At 40.5% G+C, this 26,720-nt stretch overlaps 1 protein-coding gene across 2 annotated transcripts; it reads right to left on the bottom strand.

The window, feature by feature from the left end:
• Positions 1–351: 351 nt before the first annotated feature.
• Positions 352–26,720, bottom strand: IFNGR1 (interferon gamma receptor 1). Of its 2 annotated transcripts, none has more exons than XM_080616243.1 (7): positions 26,521–26,720; positions 16,194–16,308; positions 15,618–15,790; positions 14,792–14,952; positions 13,327–13,504; positions 10,823–10,938; positions 352–6,146 (listed from the first exon to the last, which is right to left on the bottom strand). In XM_080616243.1, the coding sequence occupies exons 1-7, from the start codon at positions 26,606–26,608 to the stop codon at positions 5,661–5,663; spliced, it is 1,317 nt and encodes a 438-aa protein (XP_080472369.1). In that variant the 5' UTR covers positions 26,609–26,720; the 3' UTR covers positions 352–5,660. The 2 variants fall into 2 exon arrangements, with proteins under 2 accessions (XP_080472369.1, XP_080472370.1); XM_080616244.1 differs by having other exon boundaries at positions 15,618–15,724.

The following is a 26,720-nucleotide window of genomic DNA, read 5'->3' as shown; positions in this document are numbered from 1 at the left end:
TAAATCAGCTGCTGTTAGCTCGCAAAAAGACCCCAACCCACCAAAACACTGAAAACATAACACAAAACCATCATACCCCAAAACAAAATACAACATATTAGATTTTTATTCTTTCCCTTTGTGTTTTTTGTTGTTTAAGCAACCCTTCAGAGTCTGCACTGTTCAACAGACTTTGGCACAGGAAAAGCGCCAGATCAGACTTGACATTGCTTACTGCTCTACTGCATGCATGCTGCAAGTATTTTGACAACTGCAGGATTAATTTTCCAGAAGACATAGCGAGCTGCCTGGCAGAAGAAACAGGTTTGCTTGCTCATCACTTGCTCTGCGTGTAATGCAAGTCCTCTTTTAAGCTGTGGTTGTACAGCAGAAAACAAAACTGCTTTGCCCCAAAATAAATAAAAAATTAGTTTCCAGCATAATCGGCTACCCTGTCTTCCTCAGCAACCATCATGCATGATGAAGCCCTGCTGTCCTGGGGATGGTTGAACATGTGCCTGTCCATGGGAAGTGTGGAATTAATTCCTTGTTCTGCTTTGCTTACATATGCAGGTTTTGCTTTACTTATGAAACTGTCTTTAAATCAACCCACAAGTTCTTACTTTTCCAATTTCCTCCCCCATCCCACAGTGGGAAGTGAGCAAGTGGCTATGTGGCCAGCTGGGGTTAAACCACAACACTAAACTAGCACGACACTTCAAGACAAATAGTTGATTTCCAAGATATGTATAAGGATGCACATGCTCACGGTTAGGAAGTAAACATCATACAAGTTAAGACTTCAGTGATCATTTAAACTTCAAATACAATAATAGGTGAGTTTCAAGGAAGCCATTTCCTCGCTCTGTAGCCATTAATCCCTTCAAATGGTGTGACTGCTTAATCCTTGTCCTTAATTTTAAAATAGAACTAGAGGATTGGCCCCAGGCTCAAGCAATAGAACTGAAGTTCTTGCAGGCTACGTCAACACCACCAAAGGGAAAAAAGAAATTGCAAAGCCAATGATGTGGCCAGAATCAGCAGATCAAAGAGCTCCTGTGTGTCAGCCCTCGTACCTCTCAAATATCTCCTACTGGAGTACAGCAAAGGTATTACTTCACATCTGTACAGCAGACAGACCTCTTTCAAAACAAATGGATGTAAATTGTTGTCCTCAAAGTCAGGCTTCCACTGCTGCCTGAAGCAAGTGGTATTTTACCCAAAGTATTTCTCGACAAATGAGAAACCAATTTAGTTTAAAACTACTTCTCCTCTATGCCAGTACCTCTGGTCAGTAGAATACAGTGACTAGCTACATGTAATTAAACACATGCTATACCTATCCCTCAACAGTGTTTTCTATTAATTTTCAATCATGTTCAAGCATACACTACATACGTAACTTGAACTGAGCAAGCTTCAAAAGTGGATTTAGTCTTCAGTACAAAAACAGTAAGAAAAAGTCCAGCACATGCATTTGTCTTCTGAAATTTCTTTTTTAATTCAATGTAAACGCATTTACAATTTACAGTATTTACAAGTAGTGCAGCTACTTGTTTTCAGACAAAAATGAAAGTATGTTCAGCAGGTTCACTGTGGATAATTAAGTGTCTGAAGTCAGGAAAATTTGCATTAAACATCAGAAAATACTTTCCAGGCATAAAGAACTCCTACAATAAATTGCCTGATAGGGTTGTGGAATCCTTAAACAAACGGGTAGGAGGAACAATGCAATTCTGGGAAGAAGAATAAACTGTGGACCCGTGGAGGTCCCCCTTAGCCCAATGACTACATCCATTTAGAGAATATAGAAAGTGTATTAATAAGCAAGGCTTCATTATTAAAGGACTGCATTTTTTAAAAACACACCAAAGAAAACTATACAGCTCACTCATTTTGTAAGATGAAAGGTGCTTTGTGTCTGGTTTGGTGTTTTGGGTTTTTGGTTTTTTGGTTTTGGTTTGTTTTTTTTTTAAGACATGTTGAAACTATTAATTTGAACCAAGTATAAAAGCTCTTATTTATTAATATTAAACTGTTTACATGGCACCACTTCAGAACAACCAGTTATTTCTATCCCTGAAAAAAACAGTTCTTCTCATGCAAGTTTCTTTTCCTGCCATCGTAACAAGTGAAAAACTACGTACAAGTATGCATGTCTTGTGTCCTGGTTTGAAGCAATCAGGACACAAGATGTCTTGTTTCCAGAGATGTCATTTAAACTAAATTATTGATTTATACAGAAAAACTATAAAAGCCCAACTTGATACTTCTGTGCCAGCATGCAGTAACACCACAATACTTCACTGTTAACTGAAGATCTGAAAGTAAAAAGTTACAATGTCCATGCAAAAATGAGAACTTAAGAAATTCTTAGAAATATTGTCAGGTATTAGGCTGAAGTTTTGTGATACAATTTCTCTTACACAGGATATAATGTTTTGGAGTTTTATATTTCGTCATCCCCCAAATCATCTTTAGGAGACAGGAAGGAAGAAATGCTGAGCAGTCATAACAAGATAAAAATCACCTGAGAGAGCCTGAAGTGGTGAAACCTTTCACATATGTCATACTGGATTGCTGGTATGCCTATAAAAGGCACAGATACTAAATGATTTTGAACCTGTAAACGTCAGGCACTTTGATATCCTGTGTCAAGGTGTGATACATGAATATCCAGAGGCTTAAGCGAACTACCTCCTCATCATAAGAATATTTATTAATTTAAGCTCATTTAGTAATTAAGTGAAAATGCAAAGATAAATACTACCTGACAGCTTCCAAACCCCATGGCTTAGATATTTGGTACTACAGGACTGGAAAAGTAAGGCTAACTAGCTGTAACTGAAAGGCATGTCATTGTCCCAAGAAGTCCTAACACTGCAGGCTGCTAGACTGTACCCTAGCAGAAATATCATCACGTACTTACTCTTTTTAGGCTCTCTTTCACTATCACTCCTAGCAACTGCTGGAAACAAGACTCGGGCAAATAGAGCTTGCTAACCCAGGGAACACATTCTTCTCCCACTGTGGCCTCACATTTTCAGGTAGTCACAGCTAATTAGAGAATTTGGTGCTTTGTGCACCCTTAACGTTCTTTATTTCACAATTATAAAGCCTACAAGCTGCTCTGAGAAATTTAAACATCTAAACTATCCCTGTGCTACTGGCACTTGTGAAGTACACATTACATAGGAGATGCACCTTACCTGCAGGGACGGCTGATAATTCAGTGGCTTTTGTAATTACAGTTCAGAAATTTTCATTAAAAAAAAGATAATACATTTAGCCTTGTGATAGTTACAAGAACATGTCAGTTTGTGCTATACAACATATACTTATGCACACAAGCTCTCATACTCCTGTGCTTTATTTTCAGCTTACAGAGTACCAGTGCCTTTCCATCACATATAACTACCCACCATACCAAATTTTTCCCATATGCTCATGATTTGTGTGTCATTTCTGATCTACCTTATCTACCTTAACATCCTTGTCATTAACTATTATCCTAGCACCTGGCTGGTCCCTTTTACTCACACTGGACTCCATGTGACTTGAAAGATTCAGGACAACGTACAATGTAGTAATACTGAAGGGGAAAGTGAAAAGAATCAGAAACAGTCACTTGGTTTTAAAATGAATCTATCTGCCCTCACACAACAAAAAACATCATTCCTCTTCCAGCATGGCAGCAGAGGAAAGCCTTCCAGAACAGAGAGAACTTAGCGACCCCTTATGTTCACACAAGTCTAAGAGTCTTGGTTAATAATTCTTCTAAGTGCCAAGGTTTCAACACACACAGTTAAAAATGTAAACGTAGCATTTTCAAGAAATCACATACTTCCAGCAGAATAGTTTGAAGCAGATACATCAAACTGAATGATTACTGTGGCTAATCTCTGATCTTGGAGAACAGCAACCTGTTTTTTGGGGGGGACAAAACTGATCTATTATCTTCCCATACAGAGTAGAGAAGGGAAAAATAGCTACTGTCTTTAAATCTTCAGTAATTGATTAAGTACCATTGTGGTTAATGTTGGATATCTGCAGGAACGGAAGCAGTCCAGAAACTGTTGTATAAACTAACTTTATCTTAGGATGTCCCATCCCTGGCAGCGTACAAGATCAGGCTGGTTCAAGATCAAGTCGGCTGGGGCTTTGAACTGCTGGCAGCTGGAAGGTCCCTTCCAACCCAAACCATTCTATGATTCTATGAATGCTCATGTCACTGAGATTAAGAATAGAAGTACTATGATACTGCTTTTCCTTTAAAACCACCTGCTATAACATGTAAACATTTCTAATAATCCTATTAAAAATATCTTTTAAAACAAAGACATATTTTGGTATAAATGGACCACCTTGTGTCTGTAAAACATCCTTATTTTTTTTCTCTGAACTAAGCTTCATTAGGAACTATTGCAAACATTTCCGACAATCAGAAAATACCCCTCAGATCTCAACTAAAGGGAAATAACTGGATTGCAGGCATTAGGCTCAAAAGCTTTTAAATATAAAATCCTCATCCTTCAGTTTTCAACACTTTCATTTCATTCTACAAAATTCAGAGGGCTGTCAGATAACTTCTGAAATACAATTTATCACATTTTCTATTCTCTTGAGATGTATTTTTAGAGTGTGGTAATTTGGTGTAGTTATGGCATAAAAAGGGGGGAAATGGTAGTCATTTTCAACCTGCTAGAAAGCATGTTTGGAAGAAGTCCTGTTGTTATCTATTTCAAAAAATCTTATCATTCTAAGAATTGGGACAAAAATGCTCCTGAGGAAAGTACGCTTTTGCACATTGAAAACATTTTCTCAATTTTTTCAACCATGCATTGCACACTTTTTTTCCCCAATGAGCATGCAGTAATGGTAATGCAGGAGTTATTCAGAATGTGACATGGTTACACAATGTATCTAGGTGAACCAAACAGATGCATCTATACACAAATAACAGCACCTTTAAAATAGCTTTTTTCAGTCACAGCACTTACAATTGAAAGGAAAAAGCCTACTGTTTACTTGCTGAAATGTACAAAGCAATGGTCTTGGAAATACATATTTCAGCGCAGAAAAGACCATAAATAACTGGCTTTGGCCATAGACTAAATTCTTAAGATACACAGGAAAAGGCTATAGGCATATTCTCACTTAAAAGAAATCGCATTTTGTTTAATACAAAAATAGTTTTCAAGAGAAAAAGACAAGCAGGAGAAATATCTCCAGCAAAGACAAAAGCTCCCAAAATAGTTCTTGCATAACTCTATCATAACCAAGTGAAGGCCTTTTAAGCATTACATTAAAATTAATTTTGAAAAGGCTTTGAAATGGAAGGAAATTAGTACAGCGCTGTTTTATACTCCTTCATGAAGAAGCTCATTCTCCATAGAGTACTGTTAAAAAGAGTGCTATTTCAAAAAGAACAGTGAATTGTATTATACACACAAACGCTTCTAAAGTGGTTAGTATGAAATTTCCCCCATACTTTTTATGCCGTTCTCAGGCACTATTCTTAGTGCCTGATCAGGATCCCATTGTCTATACTGTGCACTGGTTATTCTCATTGGATGAGAGCAAATACACACTGTAGATTCTTATAATATAACCTGGACATCCCATAATCTTCAGTAATGCTGTTCCTCCTGAGTTGTGATTAAACACGTCAGCTATCCTGGTTAGTCAGTTGGCCTGTAAGCAATCACAGGCTGCTCTTCACCAACATCTATCAACATATCTAATGGAACATGAGGCTTGTCATAGCCAGAAAACTTGAGACAGCTGTTTGGAACCTCTGGACCTGTGGCAGGAACCTCTGGACCTGAAGAGTTACTGCATATATCCATTTGGCTACTGTCAGAAATAAAGTAATTCTCTTTTACTTTGTGATTTTGTTCATCATCAGCAGATACCTCCTCTGTGCTTTCCTGCACAGACACCTCTTCTGCTTTGGCTGGCACCTCTGGCAGAAGAACAGAAGATGCTCCTTCACTGGAGTTCTCAGGACTAGCAGTTTCTTCTTTTGGCTCTACCTCCAGTGAGGTTACTTCATCATTCTGTGGCAACACTGACTGGCCTGCCACAAAGCTTATTACAGACATGTATTTTATTTCCGATTTTGGTTCTGGAATGCTGTCTGTGTTCAGGTTTCTTATCACACTGACCTTAAATTGGAAAAAAAATAGAAAAAACAAAAAAAAATCCCTTTTAGTTCCACATAACCTACTAATTTATCTTCTGTCAAAGTTTTGAGGTTGAAAAATAGAAAGTAACAAGTTCATAATACAGATTTAATGTCATTAAAACCAATCCCAACAGAAATTAGCAAAAATAGAATCTGGCTAGGTCAATTAGACTACATCTATGACTTGAACTGTTCCATTAACACTTTCATGCAAGCTTTTGTAAATGCTTTCTATGTGCAAACAAGTGTGCAAGGACCAAATCCATTTCATGTCACCCACTATATTTTAAGTTATTTCAAGTCTGCAATGTAGAGGAAACCAGTGAAGGAAGGAAAAGCTGTAATGCTCTGCAACTAGCTGAGGAAGCCTTTCATATTTATAGCTAATGAGTGTAACTTGAAATGCCTAATATTTTGTGTCAACTGTCTCAACTAAGAGGGTAGTGAATCTGGAAAGAGATCTTTAAAACTACATGAGAACCTTTATGCATACCCGCTAGTCACATCTACGCTGAAGTCCTACTTATTTTCTCCTCCGTCACCAAGCACTTCCTCAGTGCTGTGACACGCTTTTAACATTTCACTTTGAAACTCCTCCCCATGAAGAACATATCAATTCCTTCAATGGCCAGGCTGAAGCTTGTTTTAAATATTTATGACATACTTTCAGGTAGTTTAGATTCTTTTACATATATATGTATGTGTGTGTGTGTGTGTGTGTGTGTTTTCAAGGATACTTATGAAAATCAAGTAGGGTAAATTTTAAACTGTCTGATCACGTTCCCTAAAGCTAATAGAAAGCACAGGGAGAAAGGGTTACTCAACTAACAAGTGCCCTTTTCCAAATTTCATAATTCAATATATGTCTATCAGAGATGACCAAGTACTACAGATAAGCTAATTTCTTAATAAAACATACACAGTCACTTTTTTCTGAGATACTTTGTAAACAAACAGTCTGACTGAAAAATCACGTTGAGACAAATTTGGAAGAAAGGGATGTAGGTAGGAGGAGTAAAGGGAAAGAAAAATAATGTTGTTTTAAGAAAAGCTACAAATAGGCAAAGAGAACCTCCCAGTCTGTATTAGTGTTAAGAACTGAGCCATCAAAATCAGATGATCAAATCTGTCCTTTTCCAGAATCTTCCTTGATCAGAAGGTTGTGAGGCTGTAACTTTGCAGTCTTGCCTTCACAGCGTGCCGACTTCATTAGAACTTCCTTCATCTCTCACTTCAGCCTCATACCTTTCCCTGCAGTTGCCCTGATATCTGCTGATGGTACTGTGGTTTAGGCTGGATCAATGGAACCACTGGAGCTTAAAAAAAAAAAACCAACAAAACAAACACCACCACCACAAAACCCTAACAAGCACTCCCTGGAGAGCAGTTATTTGTAACCTAAGTGTGTTTTATAAACAGCTGGGTTAGCTCCACTAAAGTGAGGCAGTCCCCTTGGCTTCCACTGGAAAGCTAGTATTAACAGCATTAAGGTGGCTCTTAACACTGAGAATATACCACACTACAACCTAGCTGTCATTCAGCCATCATTCTCTCTGGATGTTCATTTTCTGTTATGCAGAAGCAGTCAGAATACTATATAAGCAATGTTCAGAGTAATTTCCATGAGCATGTATGGAAACCACCCATTCCTAAGAAGCAGAATCTTAGAAGATAGTTACAGAAATCAGAAAACAATAATGCACAGATACTAGAAATGTTATGAACAGCTGGTAGTATTAATGTACCTTTTGAAAACCTGTTCATACAGATATCTGAAAAAACACTGGATACTTATGCTACAGCAACACTGACCTTGAAGGGACCAGCACCTGTAATTTTAGGGGGAGTAGCAAAAATATTACTCTAATAGTCACACAGTAAGTGACAAGAGAAGACAATGTGCTATGTAAGCTGGAATACTTGAGGAATGCAAATGAAAAAAAATGTTATAGAAGCTACGGCTAAAAGCTGCATTTACAACTTTCCATTTCTCCCCATACCAGTACATGCTACACTGAAGTTAAAACCTAAACCCAAGGATTTCTTGCTTCTGTTCTTTTTAGGATTTTCACGTTGCTCTAAAATATCAGTCCTAAAATGTGTTAAGGAACCACCTTGTACTCTCTGCAGGTTCTGCATTTCACAGTGCCAGCTGGCAATACTAGAGATAGAACGCCCGGAGAAAATAAGTACTCTCTGTACAACTACATCCAACACTTTCGTTCTCAAAAACGAAACTGTTTTTCTCTCAGTCAGTTTTGACCAAAGAAAGACAATGCAAATAAACTCTTCTTCCCATCCATGAAAGAAGATAGCAATCAGAACTAAAAGACTCTTGTAAGTTTCCTGGTACCAAAGGTTCTTTAAGAGTCACTGAGTGATGACAATGTAGCAATTCATGCAGTTGTTTCTAACTTGCATGAGAAGAAGTTAGCTTAATACACTAACTGGAATGCCATTCAAAGCATCTCAAGTAGCAAGAGTAATTAAGATATGGTTGTTATTTGAAGAGAAGCATTTACTGTAAGCAAGTTAGTATTTTTCTTTTGTGCACATTATCTCATACTAGCAAACTGACAGCCAGCGAGTTTAAGCTGGATGACAGCAGTATTTCCTGGCATGTACAGGTGCTCAGATATCTTCCTGTCTTCAGTGGCAGTACTTGAGCTTTCAGGTCTTCACTGTCTCAACGGACTAGGAAGATACACCAGTGAAAACCAGGATAAAGGACACACATAAACCACATATCCAAAAAAAAAAAAAAAAAAAATAAAAAAAAAAAAATCCATAAAAGTTAAGGTATCAGTTTCTTTCTTAACTTTCTTTTCTACAGGCTCATCCACCTACAAATTCCTGGTAATTTTAAGGTGCACATTTTCTGAGGAAAGTTTGAGAAGTCAGTTTCAAATCTTACTAAGACCTTGACAAAATCTGCACAGCCTCTGCATGGTCCACAACAATTTAATGCTGTGTAAATGCATGAACAGGAGACTGTGGTACTGCCCTGCAGGTGCTCACAAAGGGGAAAATATTCACAAAAGCTAATCAAGCAGCTTTTCTGTTCTAAGATAACAATTATTTGGGCAAGTATCAGTCAAAGTTTACAGGACCAATTACAATCCTCCAAATCAAAAGTATCTGTTCTAAATCAAAAACGTCGTATAACTAAAGAAGCCAGAGTCACACAGAAAATTCTTACATTTCATGAATATCTCTAAGTGTTCTACAAATAATGTGAGAGAACGCAGCCTTGACAATTCAGCCAGGCTCACAAAAAGCACCAGCAGATAGCAAAAAAGCTAACTTATTGTATGAGCCAAAACACTGAAGTTGGTGCTTCTCAATGGGTCTCTCTCAGAGAGTGGATGTTTTCTACCCATGAAAATATTTGCCACCATTTAAAGAGGCAGTGGAAAAAAAAAAAAAAAAGGCAGTGAAGATAAAGCAGAGGAGATGCCTGTAGCGTACCAGTAAATCAAGGCCAGGCTCCTTTGAAAGTGGATAAGCCCTTATCACAAATCTGACAACAAAAATCTAGTACAGGACAACTCACACAGAAGACAAACTGGAATGACTGAAGATGGTCAGTAGAAGAAGACAGCCTCTTGAAATACTTTTTGTGAGATAAATGAAAGAAAATTAATGCCTCTACCTATAGCTGGGTTCCTGTGATCCAGCGGAAGACTAGTATGATGAAGTTTTGTAAAGGAATCTGTCCCATTCACTAAATACATATCCTGGTAGGATTCTACTAGGAATAAGGATGTTTAAAACATTTAAATGTGTACTCTAATGAAGGTAATCATTCAATGCGCACAGAAAGACAGATGCAGTGTGGAAGTAGGACCTGTATGTGACTGCCATGTTACTCTTCGGAGTCACAAGCAGCACAACAAAGACTAACTATAAAAATTTCTTTGGATCTAAACGGCAATGGATTTCTTTTTTATTTTCTTTGGGTATACAAGAGCTGCAAACGTAGCTGCTTGATGATTACCATTTTCTTAGTTCTCCTTCTGTTGGAGAATTTCAACTAGCTGAAAGTTACTCAAATGGTGTTTTAGCATCTACTTAAAGCCACCACTGGACCACTGGAAGGCAGCAGTTCTAAGATACGACACCTTGCCTAGCCTTTTAAGGACGGAAAAATTCTCCAGGTGTTTCATTTTCAGACAAGCTCAGGTAAAGCACAATGTTCATAATCCGTACAGAAAGATATGTCTAGTGCACATTCAAAGGTCAGGGTCTCAATTCCAAGAAGTCTAGAGACAACTTCATATCATTAAACTTACTATTCAGATAATTTACATCATTTATTACTTTAAATAAGCAATCATAAAATAATCTATAATTAATTAGCTAAGTACTTATTTTACCGTCCCACATTAGTCATATCTGCAATTTGTATTTGTTACTAGAAACTTCAATGAAAATGGACATAATCCAGAGTATCTTGAAGGAAGGGACCCATGCATCCAGTTGCGCAGACTGTCAGAGTACTAGACTGGTAGAAATACTAAACGTTTATGAGACCATAGTAAAAAAAAAAAAAAAAAAAATCAAAAACCAAAAAAGAGACAGGCATAAAGGTGTTATAGTTATAAAAGATAACTAGCTGGATATTAAAAAATCTGGTGTGGAAAAGTCTGAACTTACCAAAGACTTAGGTAGCTTTATGTTGTTCTTCCTTAGTTTCTTGCAGCCATAACATACTGTCAATATTAGGGTCAGGCTCAGAATAGCAACACACAGAATGATCATGTACTCTGTGCCTAAGGAGTTGGACAAAATCTGTTAGAAAGCACTGCTGTACCACTTAGAATAACTTCAAAAACAGTAATAGCTCAGAATGACAAATACACATTATAGCTTTGCAATTTACCACCTTTTTCACCAAAAACCCCTTAATTTATAAAGCATTATATCAAGTAAATAAAAATCAGAATTAGAATGAAGATTTTCGATTCATATAAACAAATGATGCTTTACAGAGGTAAAAATTTTGCAATTAATTTTTTGTTCCTTAGAGATGGTGGGGGGATGAACAGATTTGTATGTTTTACATGTGATAGCTTAAATGTGAAATCTTCCATAACATAAAATTGTTAACCATGCCACCCAAGGCTCTGTCCAACCTGGCCCTGAACACCACCAGGGATGGAGCACTCACAACTTCCCTGGGCAACTCATTCCAGTGCCTCACCACCCTCTCAGTAAAGAACTTCCTCCTTATATCCAATCTAAACTTCCCCTGTTTATGTTTTAACCCTTTACCCCTTGTCCTATCACTACAGTCCCTAGTGAAGAGTCCCTCTCCAGCATCTTTGTAGGCCCCCTTCACATACTAGAAGGCTGCTATGAGGTCTCCACACAGCCTTCTCTTCTCCAGGCTGAACAGCCCCAACTTTTTCAGCCTATCTTCATACGGGAGGTGCTCCAGTCCCCTGATCATCCTTGTGGCCCTCCTCTGGACTTGTTCCAACACTTCCATGTCCTTTTTATGTTGAGGACACCAGAACTGCACACAATACTTCAAGTGAGGTCTCATGAGAGCAGAGTAGAGAGGCAGGATCACCTCCTTCGACCTGCTGGTCATGCTCCTCTTGATGCAGCCCAGGATACGGTTGGCTTTCTGCGCTGCGAGCGCACACAGAAGCTGGCTCATGTTCAGTTTCTCATCCACCAACACCTCCAAGTCCTTCTCCACATGGCTGCTCTGAATCTCTTCTCTGCCCAACCTGTAGCTGTGCCTGGGATTGCTCCGACCCAGATGTAGGACCTTGCACTTGTCACAGTTAAACCTCATAATGTTGGCATCAGCCCACCTCACAAGCATGTCAAGGTCCCTCTGGATGGCATTCCTTCCCTGCAGCTTATCAACCGAACCACACAGCTTGGTGTCATCGGCAGACTTGCTGAGGGCGCACTCAATCCCACTGTCCATGTCACTGACAAAGATGTTGAACAAGACCAGTCCCAAGACCGACCCCTGAGGGACACCACTCATTACTGGTCTCCAGACGGACATGGAGCCATTGACCATCCTCTGCATGCAGCCATCCAGTTAGTTCTTTATCCACCGAGTGATCCACCTATCAAATTGATGTCTCTTCAATTTAGAGACAAGGATGTCGTGTGGGACAGTGTCGAATGCTTTGCACAAGTCCAGGTAGATGACATCAACTGCTCTACCCCTGTCCATCAGTTCCGTAGCCCCCTCATAGAAGGCCACCAAATTGGTCAGGCAGGATTTCCCCTTAGTGAAGCCATGCTGGCTGTCACCAAGCACCCTGTTGTTTTTCATGTACCTTAGCATGCCTTCCAGGAGAATCTGCTCCAAGATTTTGCCAGGCACAGGGGTGAGACTGACTGGTCTGTAATTCCCTGGATCATCCATTTTCCCCTTCTTGAAAATGTGAGTTATATTACCCTTTTTCCAGTCATCGGAAACTTCACCTGACTGCCATGATTTTTCAAATATGATGGCCAGTGGCTTAACAACTTCATTTGCCAGCTCCTTCAGGACCCATGGATGGATTTCATCAGGTACCATTGCTCTTATGTACAAAAAAAAGGAACACAGCTGTGTCTATCAATTTTATCTCTCTTCTCTAGTTAAGTTTTGGGCCATAATGAAATAACATTTAAAATTTTGTAAGAGGTTATCAGAGATAGAAAGTTGGGTCACTATCTGTGTTTGTTCTCTTTAAGATCAACATCTCAACTTTATGACAAGTTTATAGCTGCTTCAAACTCAAGGAAGTGTACGTATATGTTCCACACTGATGAGACTAAGCAAAAAGCCATTTGTTAGAAGTGAGACAATATTTCTGAAAACCATGTAACTTGATGAATGATCCATTTGTCATTTGTTAATTACACCAACCATCAGGTGCAACAGAAACAGCTTTTGTAATACCAATGAAGCAGGAAAAGCACCCAAAGAAATTAAGAGTTACTTGAAAAATAACACATGATCTTCAAAGGTCTGTAGAATTGGGAAGTGCTTTTGAGAAAGAATGACCATGCCTTCCCTTTTTTCATATTCTTCCATAAGCATCCATGTCATTCCATGGCTGTATCAGAGCTTGAATACTTAGCTAGATCAGATCTCTGGTCAGACTCAGCATGTTTGTACTAAAGCTTTAGAATCCTCTTACTCAATGTCCACTCGAGAGGAACATCAATGCAGCTTTCTTCTGATGGGGCACCAATCATCAGATTGCCATATAAAGTTCCCTTTGCTGAAACACAGTAAGTGGAACCTGCAGCAGGAACTGGGATGTTGACGCTACATTTATACATCGTACAGTTGTCTTCTGGGAACTCTTCTTTGCTCTGTAAAAAAAATTAAAGTCATGTATCATTTGACTCAACACAACAATATAGATATTACAATACCTACCAATACTTCTAAAAATCCTAAAACAGTATTCAGTATGGCTTCTACATCATCTATATGCCTTGCAAAAGCTGTGTAAACTTCAGCCATCAGCTTATGAGCTACCTTCAGATGTTCTCTCTGATCAGACTTCCAGGTAAAATTTGTGCCGCTCGTGGTCTAGATTTGCAGCCCTAATTCACTTATAAAACTTGTACGTTGTCGTGGCTTAACCTCAGCCAGCAACTCAGAATGATGCAACCACTTGCTCACTCCCCACCCCTTTTTTCCCCCCACTCCTGGAGGGATGGGGAGGAGAATCGAAAGAATGTGACTCCCACGGGTTGAGATAAGAGCAGTCCAGTAACTAAGGTGTAACACAAAACCACTACTACTACCACCAATAATAATAATGATAAGAGAAATAAGAAGAGAAGAGAATACAACCGCTCACCACCTGCCGACCAATACCCAGCCCCACCCGAGCAGCAATCTAGCCCTTCCGGGTAACTCCCCCCAGTTTATATACTGGGCATGACGTGCTGCGGTATGAAATACCCCTTCGGCTAGTTTGGGTCAGGTGTCCTGTCTCTGCTTCCTCCCGACTTCCCCTCCTCCGTGGCAGAGCATGAGACTCACAAAGTCCTTGGTCAGAGTAAACATTACTTAACAACAACTAAAAATATCGGTGTTATCAATCAGTGTTGCTCCTAGGCTGAAACTCAAAACCACAGCACTGCACCAGCTACTAAGAAGGAGAAAAATGACTGCTACTGCTGAACCCGGGACATATGCATATGAAAACGTAACTGTAAACAAACACACCTATTACAGTTTTCCTCAAAAACTAAATAAAATGATTATTACCTTTCAAGAAACTGATACTGTTTTTATTTAATCTTCTTAAATGAAGTCTAGCTAGAAAAGTAAAAGGTGCATAAGTTACCAATGTTTTAGCACACGTGCAGAAACCGTAACACGAGATCCAGTAACTATCTTGTGTACAACTAATACAGTAATCTCATTTTTGTTATAAGACATCCATTTGGACAACTAAAATCCAGACCTTCCAGTCGCGTATCTCACTGTGACACACTCCACATTTTAGGGCATCAGCGGTCCTGTGTTACGTTCAACTGTTTTCTTGGTATCTATTGCTCTGTGTGTCACAGGAGTGAACATCTTGTTTGTAAGTTTAAGGTAAACAAGTATTTTTTAATTTGAAGTTTTCATTTGGAACTCACCTGATTTTTACTATCCCAAAAAGTCACCAAGTACATGATCTCTGAATAAATGTCTTCAATCCAAGGAAGAAGCTCCACTGATGGGAATGCAGGATGGTAAATATCAACCATAATTTTATCATCACGCCTTGAGAGATTCAGTTTTGGTGGTCCTATTTTTCCTGCAATACATTGCACCTTTGCTATTAGGCCAAAGCTTTTAACATAAAATATGCTATTTACAGTTACCTTTCAAAAATTCAAAGATTTGAGAAGAATTACATGCGTACTTCAATGCTGTCAATATTGAGTAGCTATAACACTTAGAGGTATTTGGATGCATTCATGAATCCGTTTCTAAAACAGAAACAGAGATTGTCTGTGCAGAGCTTCATTGTTAAGCAACCCAACTGTCCTATATGCCTAAGGCCATAAAAATTGAGATCACTGAAAATCAGAAAAAACTAACAAAGCAATTAAACTTATGTGTGAATAAGAACAAAACACAAAATACTTCTGACTAGGTCCCATCATAAATAACACTCAACTAAAAACAATACTGTTCTGAAACAAAGGTTACCTGAAAACCTAAACAAATCTCATCTTGAGCAACAGTACTCAGGAAACCTGACTGCCCATGGAAATGGCCTATGTGAATTTCTGGCACCTAATAATCTGACTCAACATACAAGTTCCAGCTAAACAACTTTCATACTTCATTTCATCCTGGACTCCTGAATTTATGACATTCATTCCTAAATGAGACAACAATACAGCAAAAAGGATAATTACTAAGTTTTTTAATTTGGGGGGAAAATGACAAAGTTTAGTTTATGATGGAACTTACCATGCTTTTGCAAAATAAACTCATTTGTCTCAACATACTCAGACTGCTGTGATCCAACAACAGCTTTAACTCGAAGCCAGTGAGAGGCAAAAGGCTCATGTATTTCCCTTGAGAGATCACAAAAATGAGCTGAAATGTTTACACAAGTTGAGACGATCTTATAGTAACCTAAACTGTAAAACAAATGAAGTAATAGTTAATACAATTTCAGCTGCATAGTATTGTACAATACACTGCCTGTGACAAAGTATCTGGGAGGGTGACAGAGCACTGGCACAGGTTGCCCAGGGAGGTTGGGGTGTCTCTATTCCTGGATATATTCAGAAGCCATCTTGACATGGCCCTGGGTGATCTGCTCTAGACGAACCAGCTTGAGCAGGGAGATTGGAGCTCCAGAGATGGCCTCCAGAGGCCCCTGTCAACCTCAACCACCCTGTTATTTGACGATTTCTCCTGTAATTTACACATAGGCAACCCTCACCCCACTGAAAGAAAATAATTTACTATGCACTGATTGCTTTTTTATGCTTCTAGAGAATATCAGGTACAGGAAATTACAAAAGAATAAGAACTTACTTGTAAGGTTTGATTTCCACAATAAAACGAGGAGTTTCAGACATAGGTGGGTACTGCCAATGCAAGACAGTTTTGAAATTTTCTGATGTTACTGTGATCTGCATTGGTGAAGGCACTACAAGAAATAGAAAAATTGCACTTTCATAAGCAGACCCAGTCAAACGTAAGAACAGCCAAATATATTTTCTAAATTACTTGGAAAAGGCAACATGCTAGAAATGACTGGGAAAATGAGACATAAAAATCACAAATACTTCTCCTCAAATGGACTAGTTTGTCAACAGTATGAATAAGTAATAGTCCCATAAGATGATTTATTAATCGCACCTACAGAGACAGCTTTCTCACTATTTGCAATCCAAAACCTATATAACACACACACGTTGAAAACACATCCATCAGACAGCCCATATCAGATTCTTAATCTACAGCGATTATACCCCTATGTTGGTATTATATGGGTATACCAACAAGACACATAGTACAAATCTCTTTAAGTCAGAGGAGATTAATGCAGCTCCTGTACATTTCTCTTGCTCTTGGAAACTGAAGGAGGAAGAAAATACCAAAGCTGCAGTACCAGGTTCTGTGCTTCAGAGGTGCCCTACTGAATTCTACAGTCTCCTAACTCAGGCTTGCCAAAAACACAACAGGCCTGCCAGGGAACACCTGTATTCAACACGAATTGCTGACAATGACATTTTTACCACTCCTGTAGTATTTTCAGAAAGCTGTAATGATGACTATAATACACTACTAACATTCATAAGGAATTTGAATACTGAAGCTGTAATACAGTTCCATATACAGGAAAGCATTTAAAGTACATTCGGTAAACAACATCAAAGGTAATGCAGTAAGACATACAAAACTAAAAAGCAGCATGGATAGAAGCTTGCTGTATGAGACTATTTTAAGCACCAACAGGGATATAGGGGAAGCAGCTCCAGGGGAAGGAAAATTACATGATCTTGTAATTATTGAAGGCTGCCACATGGGATTCAGAAGGAGAAGAAGGAACCCGATGGTCACTCCATCTATTTTAATTGTTACTTCTTAGCTTCCCAATGTCTAGTTTGGCTTTCTTAATATAGCTTTTGTGAAATGATAACAAGTAACTCATATTTGACCTGCTCTACACTGCTGCTTGTTCACAAAGCATTCCAACTTCACTCTGTGATATACTGAGGGAAAGTAAACATTTTTCACCTCTTGAGAACAAGACCACAAAGATGACACTCCACAGAAAGTAATACACAGAGGCCGAGATATGCTATTAACCACGAAGATATGATACACATAACACACATCACTGCAAACAGTGCTGTGGTTAAGTTTTAATTCATTCAAAAGTGGTATTTCAGTTACTGGAAAAAGGAACACAACCATCAAATTCTCAACCACAAGAAAAAAAAGGTGACAAGTTGACAGAAGAGGTGTCAAAGCACACAAGTGTTACCTCAAATTTTTAGTGTTACTTCAAATTTTTAGTGTTAAGGCACAGCAGTAAGTCTTACAAAATTTTACTTTTGTGTACTATTATACCAATAAAACTATGCTTAACAGAAGAGTGGAAAACGATGTCCCAGAGCATATCTGAACTGCCAGTAGAAGCTACATGGCTTATTAGTTATGCTATTACATACCACTTTGCTTTCTCCTCCCTCATTCTTCTCCCCAGTCCCACATTTTTGTGGGGTTTTTTTGTATACAGTCACAGTTGCTACCCTGGATGCAAAGAAAGAAAACTTTCAAGCTACTCAGGGAGCTACTTAGCAGTATCCCCTGGGGATCTGCTTATGAGGGCTTCGGGATCCACGAGTGCTGGTCAGCTTTTAAGAAAGACCTTTCAGAGCACAGAAGGAGAAAATCCCATGGTGTCCTAAGTCAAGCAAGCAGGGCAGACCAGCTTGGCTGAACAGGGAACTCCTCATGGAGCTCAGGAGGAAAAAGAAACTGTATGACCTCTGGAAGCAAGGTCAGGCTTTGCAGGAGGATTACAGAGCCATGGTTTGGAGAAGACACAAAAAGCCAAAGCTAGAGTTGAAATTGGCCAGTGTTGTTTCAGATAAGAAGGGCTTTTTAAAGTACATTAATAGCAAATAGAGTTCTAAGGAAAACACTGGACCAATACTTGTTGAAGATGGTCACTTAACAGTGATGAAGAAAAAGCAGAGCCATTCAGTGTTGGCGTTTTTTGCAGGTTTTTGGGCTTGTGCTGTTTGTGGTTTTTGTTTTGGTTTGGTTTTTTTGGGGTGTTTTTTTTTTTCCTCTTTTTTTTTTTTTTTCTCTGTTTATAATAATCACAGAATCATAGAATAGTTAGGCAGACCTTGGGATACCTGATCCTCCAAGTCAGAGGACCCTGACTGCAGGAACAGTGACTTACCATCTGTGAGCACTGAAACTTTAAGAGGCCAGCTGTATCAGCTGAATGTTCACAACTCCATTTGGCCTGATGGGATTCACCTCACAGCACTGAAGAAGCTAGCAAATGTTAGAGTAGGATGCCTCTTGATCATCTACCAAAGTCCCAGGGAGGTGTTACTGTTGACTGGAAACTAGCCAACACTACTCCAGTTTACAATACGGGCATGAGGGAAGACCCAGGAAGCTACAGATCTGATAGGCAACTTCAGCACCTGAAAAATTGATTGAGAAGATCGTACTGGGTGCAACTGAAAGACATTTAAGAACACCACAATCATCAGGCACAGTCAACATAGGTTCAAAGGAAAAGCCCTGTTTAAATTAGTTTTAATATCCTTCTACATGTTTCATGTCTAAAAAGGACATGGAACTGTTGGAACAAGTCCAGAGGAGGGCCACGAGGATGATCAGGGGACTGGAGCACCTCCCGTATGGAGACAGGCTGAGAAAGTTGGGGCTGTTCAGCCTGGAGAAGAGAAGGCTGTGTGGAGACCTCATAGCAGCCTTCCAGTATCTGAAGGGGGCCTATAAGGATGCTGGGGATGGGCTCTTCACTAGGGACTGTAGTGACAGGACAAGGGGTAACGGGTTCAAACTTAGGGGAAGTTTAGATTGGATATAAGGAAGAAATTCTTTACTGAGAGGGTGGTGAGGCACTGGAATGGGTTGCCCAGGGAGGTTGTGAATGCTCCATCCTTGGCGGTGTTCAAGACCAGGTTGGATGAGGCCTTGGGTGGCATGGTTTAGTGAGAGGTGTCCCTGCCCATGGCAGGGGAGTTGGAACTAGATGATCTTAAGGTCCTTTCCAACCCTAACTATTCTATGATTCTACAATAAGGTCATCTGCCTAGTGGATGAGGGGAAGGCAGTAGATGTAGTTTTCCTCTGGATTTCAGTAAGGCTTTTGCTAGTGTCCCTCACAGCATCCTCCTGGACAAATTGTCCAACTCTGAGATGAGCAGGTACCTGGTGCTCTGGGTGAAGAACTGGCTGAACAGCAGGGCTCAAAGGGTTGTAGTGAGTGGGGCTACATGTGAGTGCCTCAATTCTAGGACCTGTTCTTATCAGTATTTTTGCCAATGATCTGGATGCAGAGGGATCTACATAGATTGGAGCATTGGACATTGATTAATGGGATGAAATTTAAGAAGTCCAAATGCCAGATTCTGCACCTTGGACAGAGTAACTCCAGGCACAGGTATAAACTCAGACAGGAGTGGCATGGTAGTGTAACACTCTGAAGTACTTATGAACTTCAACACAACTGAAAACTAAACTAAAAGCAACTAAAAAGCAACTAAAATGACTACTCCTCCACAGCTTCATGAAAGACTACTCAACCTAAGCCTCTGCTCTTCTACCCAGAGATTATTTTTAACACACTCCAGCTCTGAGACTACAAAGGGACTAGCAGAGAACAAGCTTTCCTCAGTAAGACTATTTTCTTCACAAACTATACCACCATATAAACCACCTTACCAGGCACCAGGCACATCACCATTGAAACATCAATACCTCCAATGGCACTACAAGTTGGCTTTGATCACTTACAGGAATGAGTTTTACACAGACTGCTACCATATGGTGGCAAAGATTCAGTAGTTGGAACTACTATGTGAGGTGTGTGTATTTATATATACATAATCAAATACCTTCTCAATGTGCAATTATCATAGAATCATAGACCAGAAAGAACCTTAAGATCATCCAGTTCAAACTCCCTGCCATGGGCAGGGACACCTCACCTAGACCATACCACCCAAGGCTCTGTCCAACCTGGCCTTGAACACTGTCAGGGATGGAGCATATACCACTTCTTTGGGCAATCTGTTCCAGTGCCTCATCACCCTCACAGTAAAGAACTTCTTCCTTTTATCTAACCTGAATTTCCCCTTGTTAAGTTTAAACCCATCATCCCTTGTCCTGTTGCTACAGTCTCTGCTGAAGAGTCCCTCTCCAGCATCCCTGTAGGCCTCCTTCAGATATTGGAAGGCCGCTATGAGGTCTCCATGCAGAATTCTTTTCTCCAGGTTGAACAGCCCCAATTTTCTCAGCCTGTCTTTCCACAGGAGGTGCTCAAGCCCCCGATCATCCTCGTGGCCCCACTCTGAACTTGCTCCAACAGCTCTACGTTCTTCGTATGTTCGTATGTTCATATTTCGTATGAAGTACTGCACACAGTACTCCAACTGGAGTCTCTTGAGAGAATTAATTAATGTATTTAAGTTCTGTTAATGTATTTAACATCTTCAGAAAACTTGTATAGCAGACAGGAAGGATATACATGTGGGAGGAAAACCAATGCAACCAAAAAGACTTGTTTTACTGCAAATATGAACTGCTTGGTTTCAGACTGCTAAGAAATAATGGGTTTTTTTGGTCTGTTGGTTCTTTTTTTCCGAAGTAACAGGAACAAGTATACCTAGTTGCATCTTCTAAGACTAAGGAAGATAACTCAATACAACTAATCCACTAGTTGCATACAATATATGATACAGTTCTGCTTCAAAAGCATTCATCAAACCAGAAAAAATGTTTGCTTGTATCTACAAGACAAGTCTAACTTGTCTTGACTTGTCTTGTTTTGTACATTCACTTCTCCAAGTTGAAAACACCACACTACACATCTTCCACAAACCTCATGACGGTCAAACACATGCAGAAGATTTCTATACTAACTTGAAACTACACTATCTTGTTCACTATATAAAAGCTCCTGAACAACACTACGTATAGGAAGGACTCATGAAATAGAAGTCTGAAGCAAGCATGTATTCAATAAAATCTATTTTTAAGCATATACAGAAGGACTTTATTTTTTAATATATATATGTATGTATATATGTAATACACATATATGTAGACGCCTTACTAGACCACTGAGCCTCAGCAATGCAGCACCCAACAGCAAAAATCAAAACAATGAACTACAGAAAGACAAGCTCTAAAAAAAAAAAACAAAACTAAATTTGAAAACATCTGTTGAAAGTCTCTTCCTTTCTTCTGGATTTCCATGAAAACCCAACAAATCCTTACAATTCCCAAGTGATACACCACAGGAAAACAGTTTTAAGCCATTTTGATAGGCCAAGAGGGACAACGGTTTGAACTCTGCTGTGGATTCATGCCAAGTGTGTAACTCATTATTTAACCAGCTGAAAGACAGCCAGACACACCATGCTAACAACTCAGTCCTTTCTGGGCCTCTGACTGGGAATACAGTATGCCTTCCTTATGCCAGCCCTGTGCTCCACTTGAGCTCCTATATCCACTTCAACTGCGTCCAGAAAGGGTAGCAGCTTTGGTGACTGCACAATTGTGAAGAACTAACTCTCCTCAGCTTTCACCACCACTGAACAGAAGACAAGAGAAAAAAGATCAGAAAAGTCCACACTACCCAAGAATACTCTTGCAGGACTTTGCAGCCATACACAGTGAAGAAAAAGAAAAAAATGCAAGTGTCAAAAAGACAGCCAATGCTCTGAAAAACAGGTTCAGAGAGTAGTAAATCAGTGTCAAGAAGGGTGAAAAATAGCACATAAAAAGAATTAATCTGTTTCTGAAAGCTGCATTTCCTTCTAGAATGGCCCTCTTTAATAATTTACAGTCTCACTTCAGTCTGTTCTCAATCAAGCAAGATTGGCCTGTATTAAAGCAGAGTACAGCCACCTGGGGACTAAAAGAGAGCTAGGAGCACTGCCCAGAACTGCAGGACAGAATTTTAGCTGCAAGAGGTCGGCACTTAGCACAGGCTGCAAAAGCATCAAGCACATGCCATAGGAAGAAACTGGAAGTGACTGATACACTGATGTTCAAGTAAGGGCTCTGTCCACTGCTGTGTTTCCCTTCAGGGCAGCACACCTGGGTTAGCATGCATCCATCTCTACTGTGTGCTTCTGGCACTAAAGATGAACAGCCCAGCTCCTGCTAGTCAGGCTGCTGGAGGGCAGACTGCCTGTTTGGCTGGCTTTGGTGGTGTGAGAGACTGAACTGAGATCACATTCCATTGTCCAGTGTCTCAAAGATTGGTGTGAGGAGCCAAGGTCCACTGTCCCAAAGATGGGTGTGAGGAGCGGAGATCACATTCCACTGTCCATTGTCTAACGGAGTGCTGGTGATGGGAAACTGCTGCTGAGACTATACAGTCAACATGTTCCGCAGAAATAGCCTGACTACAGACACGAGTTGTTGAAGAGCTGGTTCCAAGATCAATGAAACTGGATGTGGGGAATCAACCAGGAATGCACAGTACTTGATACTGCCATGGAAATTCACAATAAGAACACAGGTACTTCCTCCTAACACATAATAAAAGGGGACAAAGGTAATCACTGCTGTAGCCACCCATCACCAAAGACTATGCACCCTTGGAACGCTGCTGGATCTACAGTGATGAGTATCTCTCCACACTATGTTCCAAATACTTGCTTACTTCCTATCTTCTTTTCTGATCTGCCTATTGCTACTAAATAATCTTTTTTAATAATTATTATTTTATAATAAACAAATTGACCAATTGCAGTACTTGACTTGTTTGTGTCTTAATTCCCAACACTGGATTTTATCCACTCAGACCTTGACAGGAGGGGAACTCAACAGACCAGCAAACAACAAGCAGCAAGGTGCCCAAAAAATTTGTTCCAGCTACCCGATCGACCGCCTTCTAAGTGGCAGCACCCACACAGCATATGTGGAAAGGTTTGCATGTGCCAGCCTTCACCCATTTCCATTTGTCCCTCCAAAACCAACCCAGAGCACATACATCTGTTGTAATGCTGCTCCTATATCCTTATTGTACTTCCTGAGTTACTAAAACCAAGCTTAAATTAGTGCATGTAACAGCAATTCTACGCAGATCATTCTACCAGCAGTTCTCAAAAGACCTTAAATTAAAAAAGGAAACCACATTCTATTTACAAATGAAGGAAGTACAAAGACCAGCAGTAAAATTTAAAGCTATTAATTTTTTAATATTTAGTAAAATTAACTTAATGATTTCATGAGAATCAGGAATAAACACTATACACAGTATTTAATGCACTTTTGCAGCTTTTAATTACAGGAGGTTTTCATTTTCTCAGGGCTCAGAGGTTTGACACTGTTCCACAAAACTCTTAAAATCATTGTTTACAATAAAAATGTCAAGGTGGTATGCTGTACTGAGAAGAGAGGCAGACCTAGACCACCATCTTAAAAATACCACAGGAAGTTGCACACGATGGACATTTTAAAAACTACTGTAGTAGTAGAAGTTAAATACTGTTTTATCTATTTTATGACTATTCTTCCCTTTTGTTACAGCTGACATCCAAAACCAGCACTTTCTCATCTAATCTGTTTTTGTTTGCAGCTGGACAGACAACCACTATGATTGCCAATAATCTGAACCACAAAAGAACAGGTCAAGACCACCAAGATTATCACGCACACAAGAGGAAGTCAGTCACAAAAATTAAGTGCACACATCTCCTTGGAAACCTGGCTTTCAATGTGCAAGAAGCACCAGAACTTCTACCACAGTCTCCAAATCTTCTACTACTGTAATCTTGACCAGGGATCTCCCCTTCCAGGATACTATAATGTAGACTGAGAGTTCCCATCAGCGAGTGCCCAGCTCCACTGATGAGTTACAGGCCTGTCAATGCAGGCAGGTTAGGCATCCAGCTGTAGGAAAGGCAGGGGGTGTTCACAGCTACTCAAACAACTGCTGTTAGGTTGCCTGGCTTTTCTAAGGAAAATTGTGTCCTAGAAAAGATGATAAAGATGACTGGGCATTTCCTCATTGCACACTCAGCCTTGAGATATATATTACACTACTAGCACACTGAAAGCCCTACTGAGATTTAATTAAAAAAAAAAAATAAAAAAAAAATCACCATATCACTGTAAAGGAAAGCATCTTAAACAAGCTTTGGAATTCCCCTTCTATTTCTAACCTTCTACTGTAAGCCAGCATCTCTGCTTGCATCAATGTAATAACGGAGTGAGGATAAGGTATTAGTTTGTCATCACAGCTATAACCAGCATTTTCAGACAGCTAATATACAGCAGTACCTAACAGAATTCCCTTCATCATGTTTTTGTTCACTAAAAACCTAAGGATTTGCTTAAATGACAAAGTCTCTGTAGGCTACGGTTATAGAGGCTGTGACCAACCGGACTGCAAGGTGCCAGGAAAACTCTGCTTGTGTTTTCAAAACATAACTTGGAAGCATATTCTGCTTCTTTCATCTGAGGGTTTGTTGTACTCATGTGAAGCAAAATCAGCTTTTTTACTTCTAGGGAGCTTGCTACATCAACTAGACCTCAGCACTGCTCTGTAGTCTTAGACTGAGGTAACTGTTGTCCTAGATTAGGCTGGATTATGCCAGGCTTGTTTTACAACAAGCTATTTACTGGCATTGAGGTTTTTTTACCTTAAAATTGCATAATACAATGTAAAAGTAGCATATTCTACTAGCAATAAAAGCAGGCCCTTAAAAAGAAGTGAAGTCAGATCTTGAAAGCTAGTATTAAACATATCAAGCCTCTTTACTGCTAAAACATGAAAAACAAAAAAGAGGAGATTCCCTGCAAGGTTTACCAGATAACAATTAACCACCAAGTCCAACAAACTGGATACACTAGATGTAAACTACCAAGGGAGAAGTCAGCAGGCATATTACCATTTTTATTGCTCCTAGTCCATATCAGGTAAACCTAAACACTCTTCCAAAGTCCCAATATGTTGTGGCCTACCACTCGGGCATGGATCTAAACTGCATAAAACCCCAGCATATCTGCATTATGCAGTTGCACACTCCAAGGAGCCTGGGCACCTGAAATCAAGTGGGTAAAGCTCCGAAGAGTACTGCTATATTACCTAATATGTGGACATGCTTCCTATTCAAGCCCTTTCATGAAGGCCGTAACATGCAACACTGTGTAAAACTCTCAATAGTGTTAAAAATTAAATGCATGTTCTCTTTTGACCAGAGCTATTAGACAGCAACCTCTGGTTTTAATGAACTGGTCCACTTTGAGGTGAAACTTACAAACCATATTTCTGTCATAGTTCACTTGCAACAATTCTGACCAAACAGAGACAAAACCCTGTTCTTGGCTGGCAGGCCACCCTGGCAGTGCTTGGCTGGAAAGTGCCCCCCCATCTGAAGTCAATATCAAGGCCTTGTCTGGACCCCCCCGACTCATACTCCCCAAAGCAAAGCACTGAAATCCCGAATTTCTCCAGGTTTTTTGGACAAGCGCATTTATAAAGCACAGGGGAGTCGGCCTGATAGATGCACACCCTGCACCGCCTACGTGACAAAAAGTACAAACACCAGCAGCTGTCAGTACCCTTACCGTAAAGACATGTAACCATTTATTGCGGGCGCCATAAAGGCAGATTATGCCTCTAACAGTAACCAGAGAGCAGGAACACGTTCAAAACACACGGACGGCGCGGTGCCACCACAACGGGCTGGCGTGCCACTACAGCACTTCCCCAGCAAATCTCCGTCTCGCAACCCAAAGAGCTCAACTGGTACCGGGTCTCCTCAGTGGGACAAGAGGGCACAGACCTCTGGCAGGGGGACTGTTATGTCTGTGCGTGAAGCCGAACAAGGTGGGAACCGAGCCACCACCCATCCTCCAGGCGCAAAACCAGGCGCCACCGCTTCCACTCCGGCTCCCTGTGCCCGCGGAGAACAGCAGCAGGGACGCGTGGCCGAGGGCCCCACCGCGCCGCTCGGTCACGAAGGACTCCGGGACAGGTCACAGTATCAACGGCGCCGCCAGTTCCGGGCCCGCCGCCCCCCTCCGCACCCCTCAGGGGACCCATGCTGACGGTCAGCCTCCTGCCCATACCGTCCCGTCCCGTTCCGTCTCCCCTCCCCGTCCCGTCCCCGCCCGCTACCTGCGGGCGGCTGCTCGCCCTGGGAGGCCGCGCTCCGGCGGGGTGCCATCAGCGCCGGCAGCGCCAAGAGAGCCACAAGCACCCGCATGGCGCCCGCTTGAGGGGGAAAGCGCAAGCCGCCCCCTTTCGTGCTCCCCCGCCGCTCTCCGCTCGGCTCCCCCCTGGCGCCTGCGCCCTGAGCTCCCAGCCGGCGAGGCCGG

This window comes from Psittacula echo (assembly GCF_963264785.1).
Source record: "Psittacula echo genome assembly, chromosome: 4".
In the NCBI taxonomy this organism is placed as follows: domain Eukaryota; kingdom Metazoa; phylum Chordata; class Aves; order Psittaciformes; family Psittacidae; genus Psittacula; species Psittacula echo.
Note: the sequence above shows the minus strand (reverse complement) of the source record. Positions and strands in the feature narration are given on the sequence as shown.

What these genes read in the sequence shown, in the direction of transcription:
- IFNGR1 (XM_080616243.1), bottom strand. Translation starts at nt 26,608, where the DNA reads ATGCGGGTGCTTGTGGCTCTCTTGGCGCTGCCGGCGCTGATGGCACCC. An exon ending in GTTTATTTTGCAAAAGCATG is followed by an intron (nt 14,953 to 15,617) that starts GTAAGTTCCATC and finishes AATGTATTGCAG; the next exon opens with GAAAAATAGGACCACCAAAA. An exon ending in TTTGGGATAGTAAAAATCAG is followed by an intron (nt 13,505 to 14,791) that starts GTGAGTTCCAAA and finishes TTTTTTTTACAG; the next exon opens with AGCAAAGAAGAGTTCCCAGA.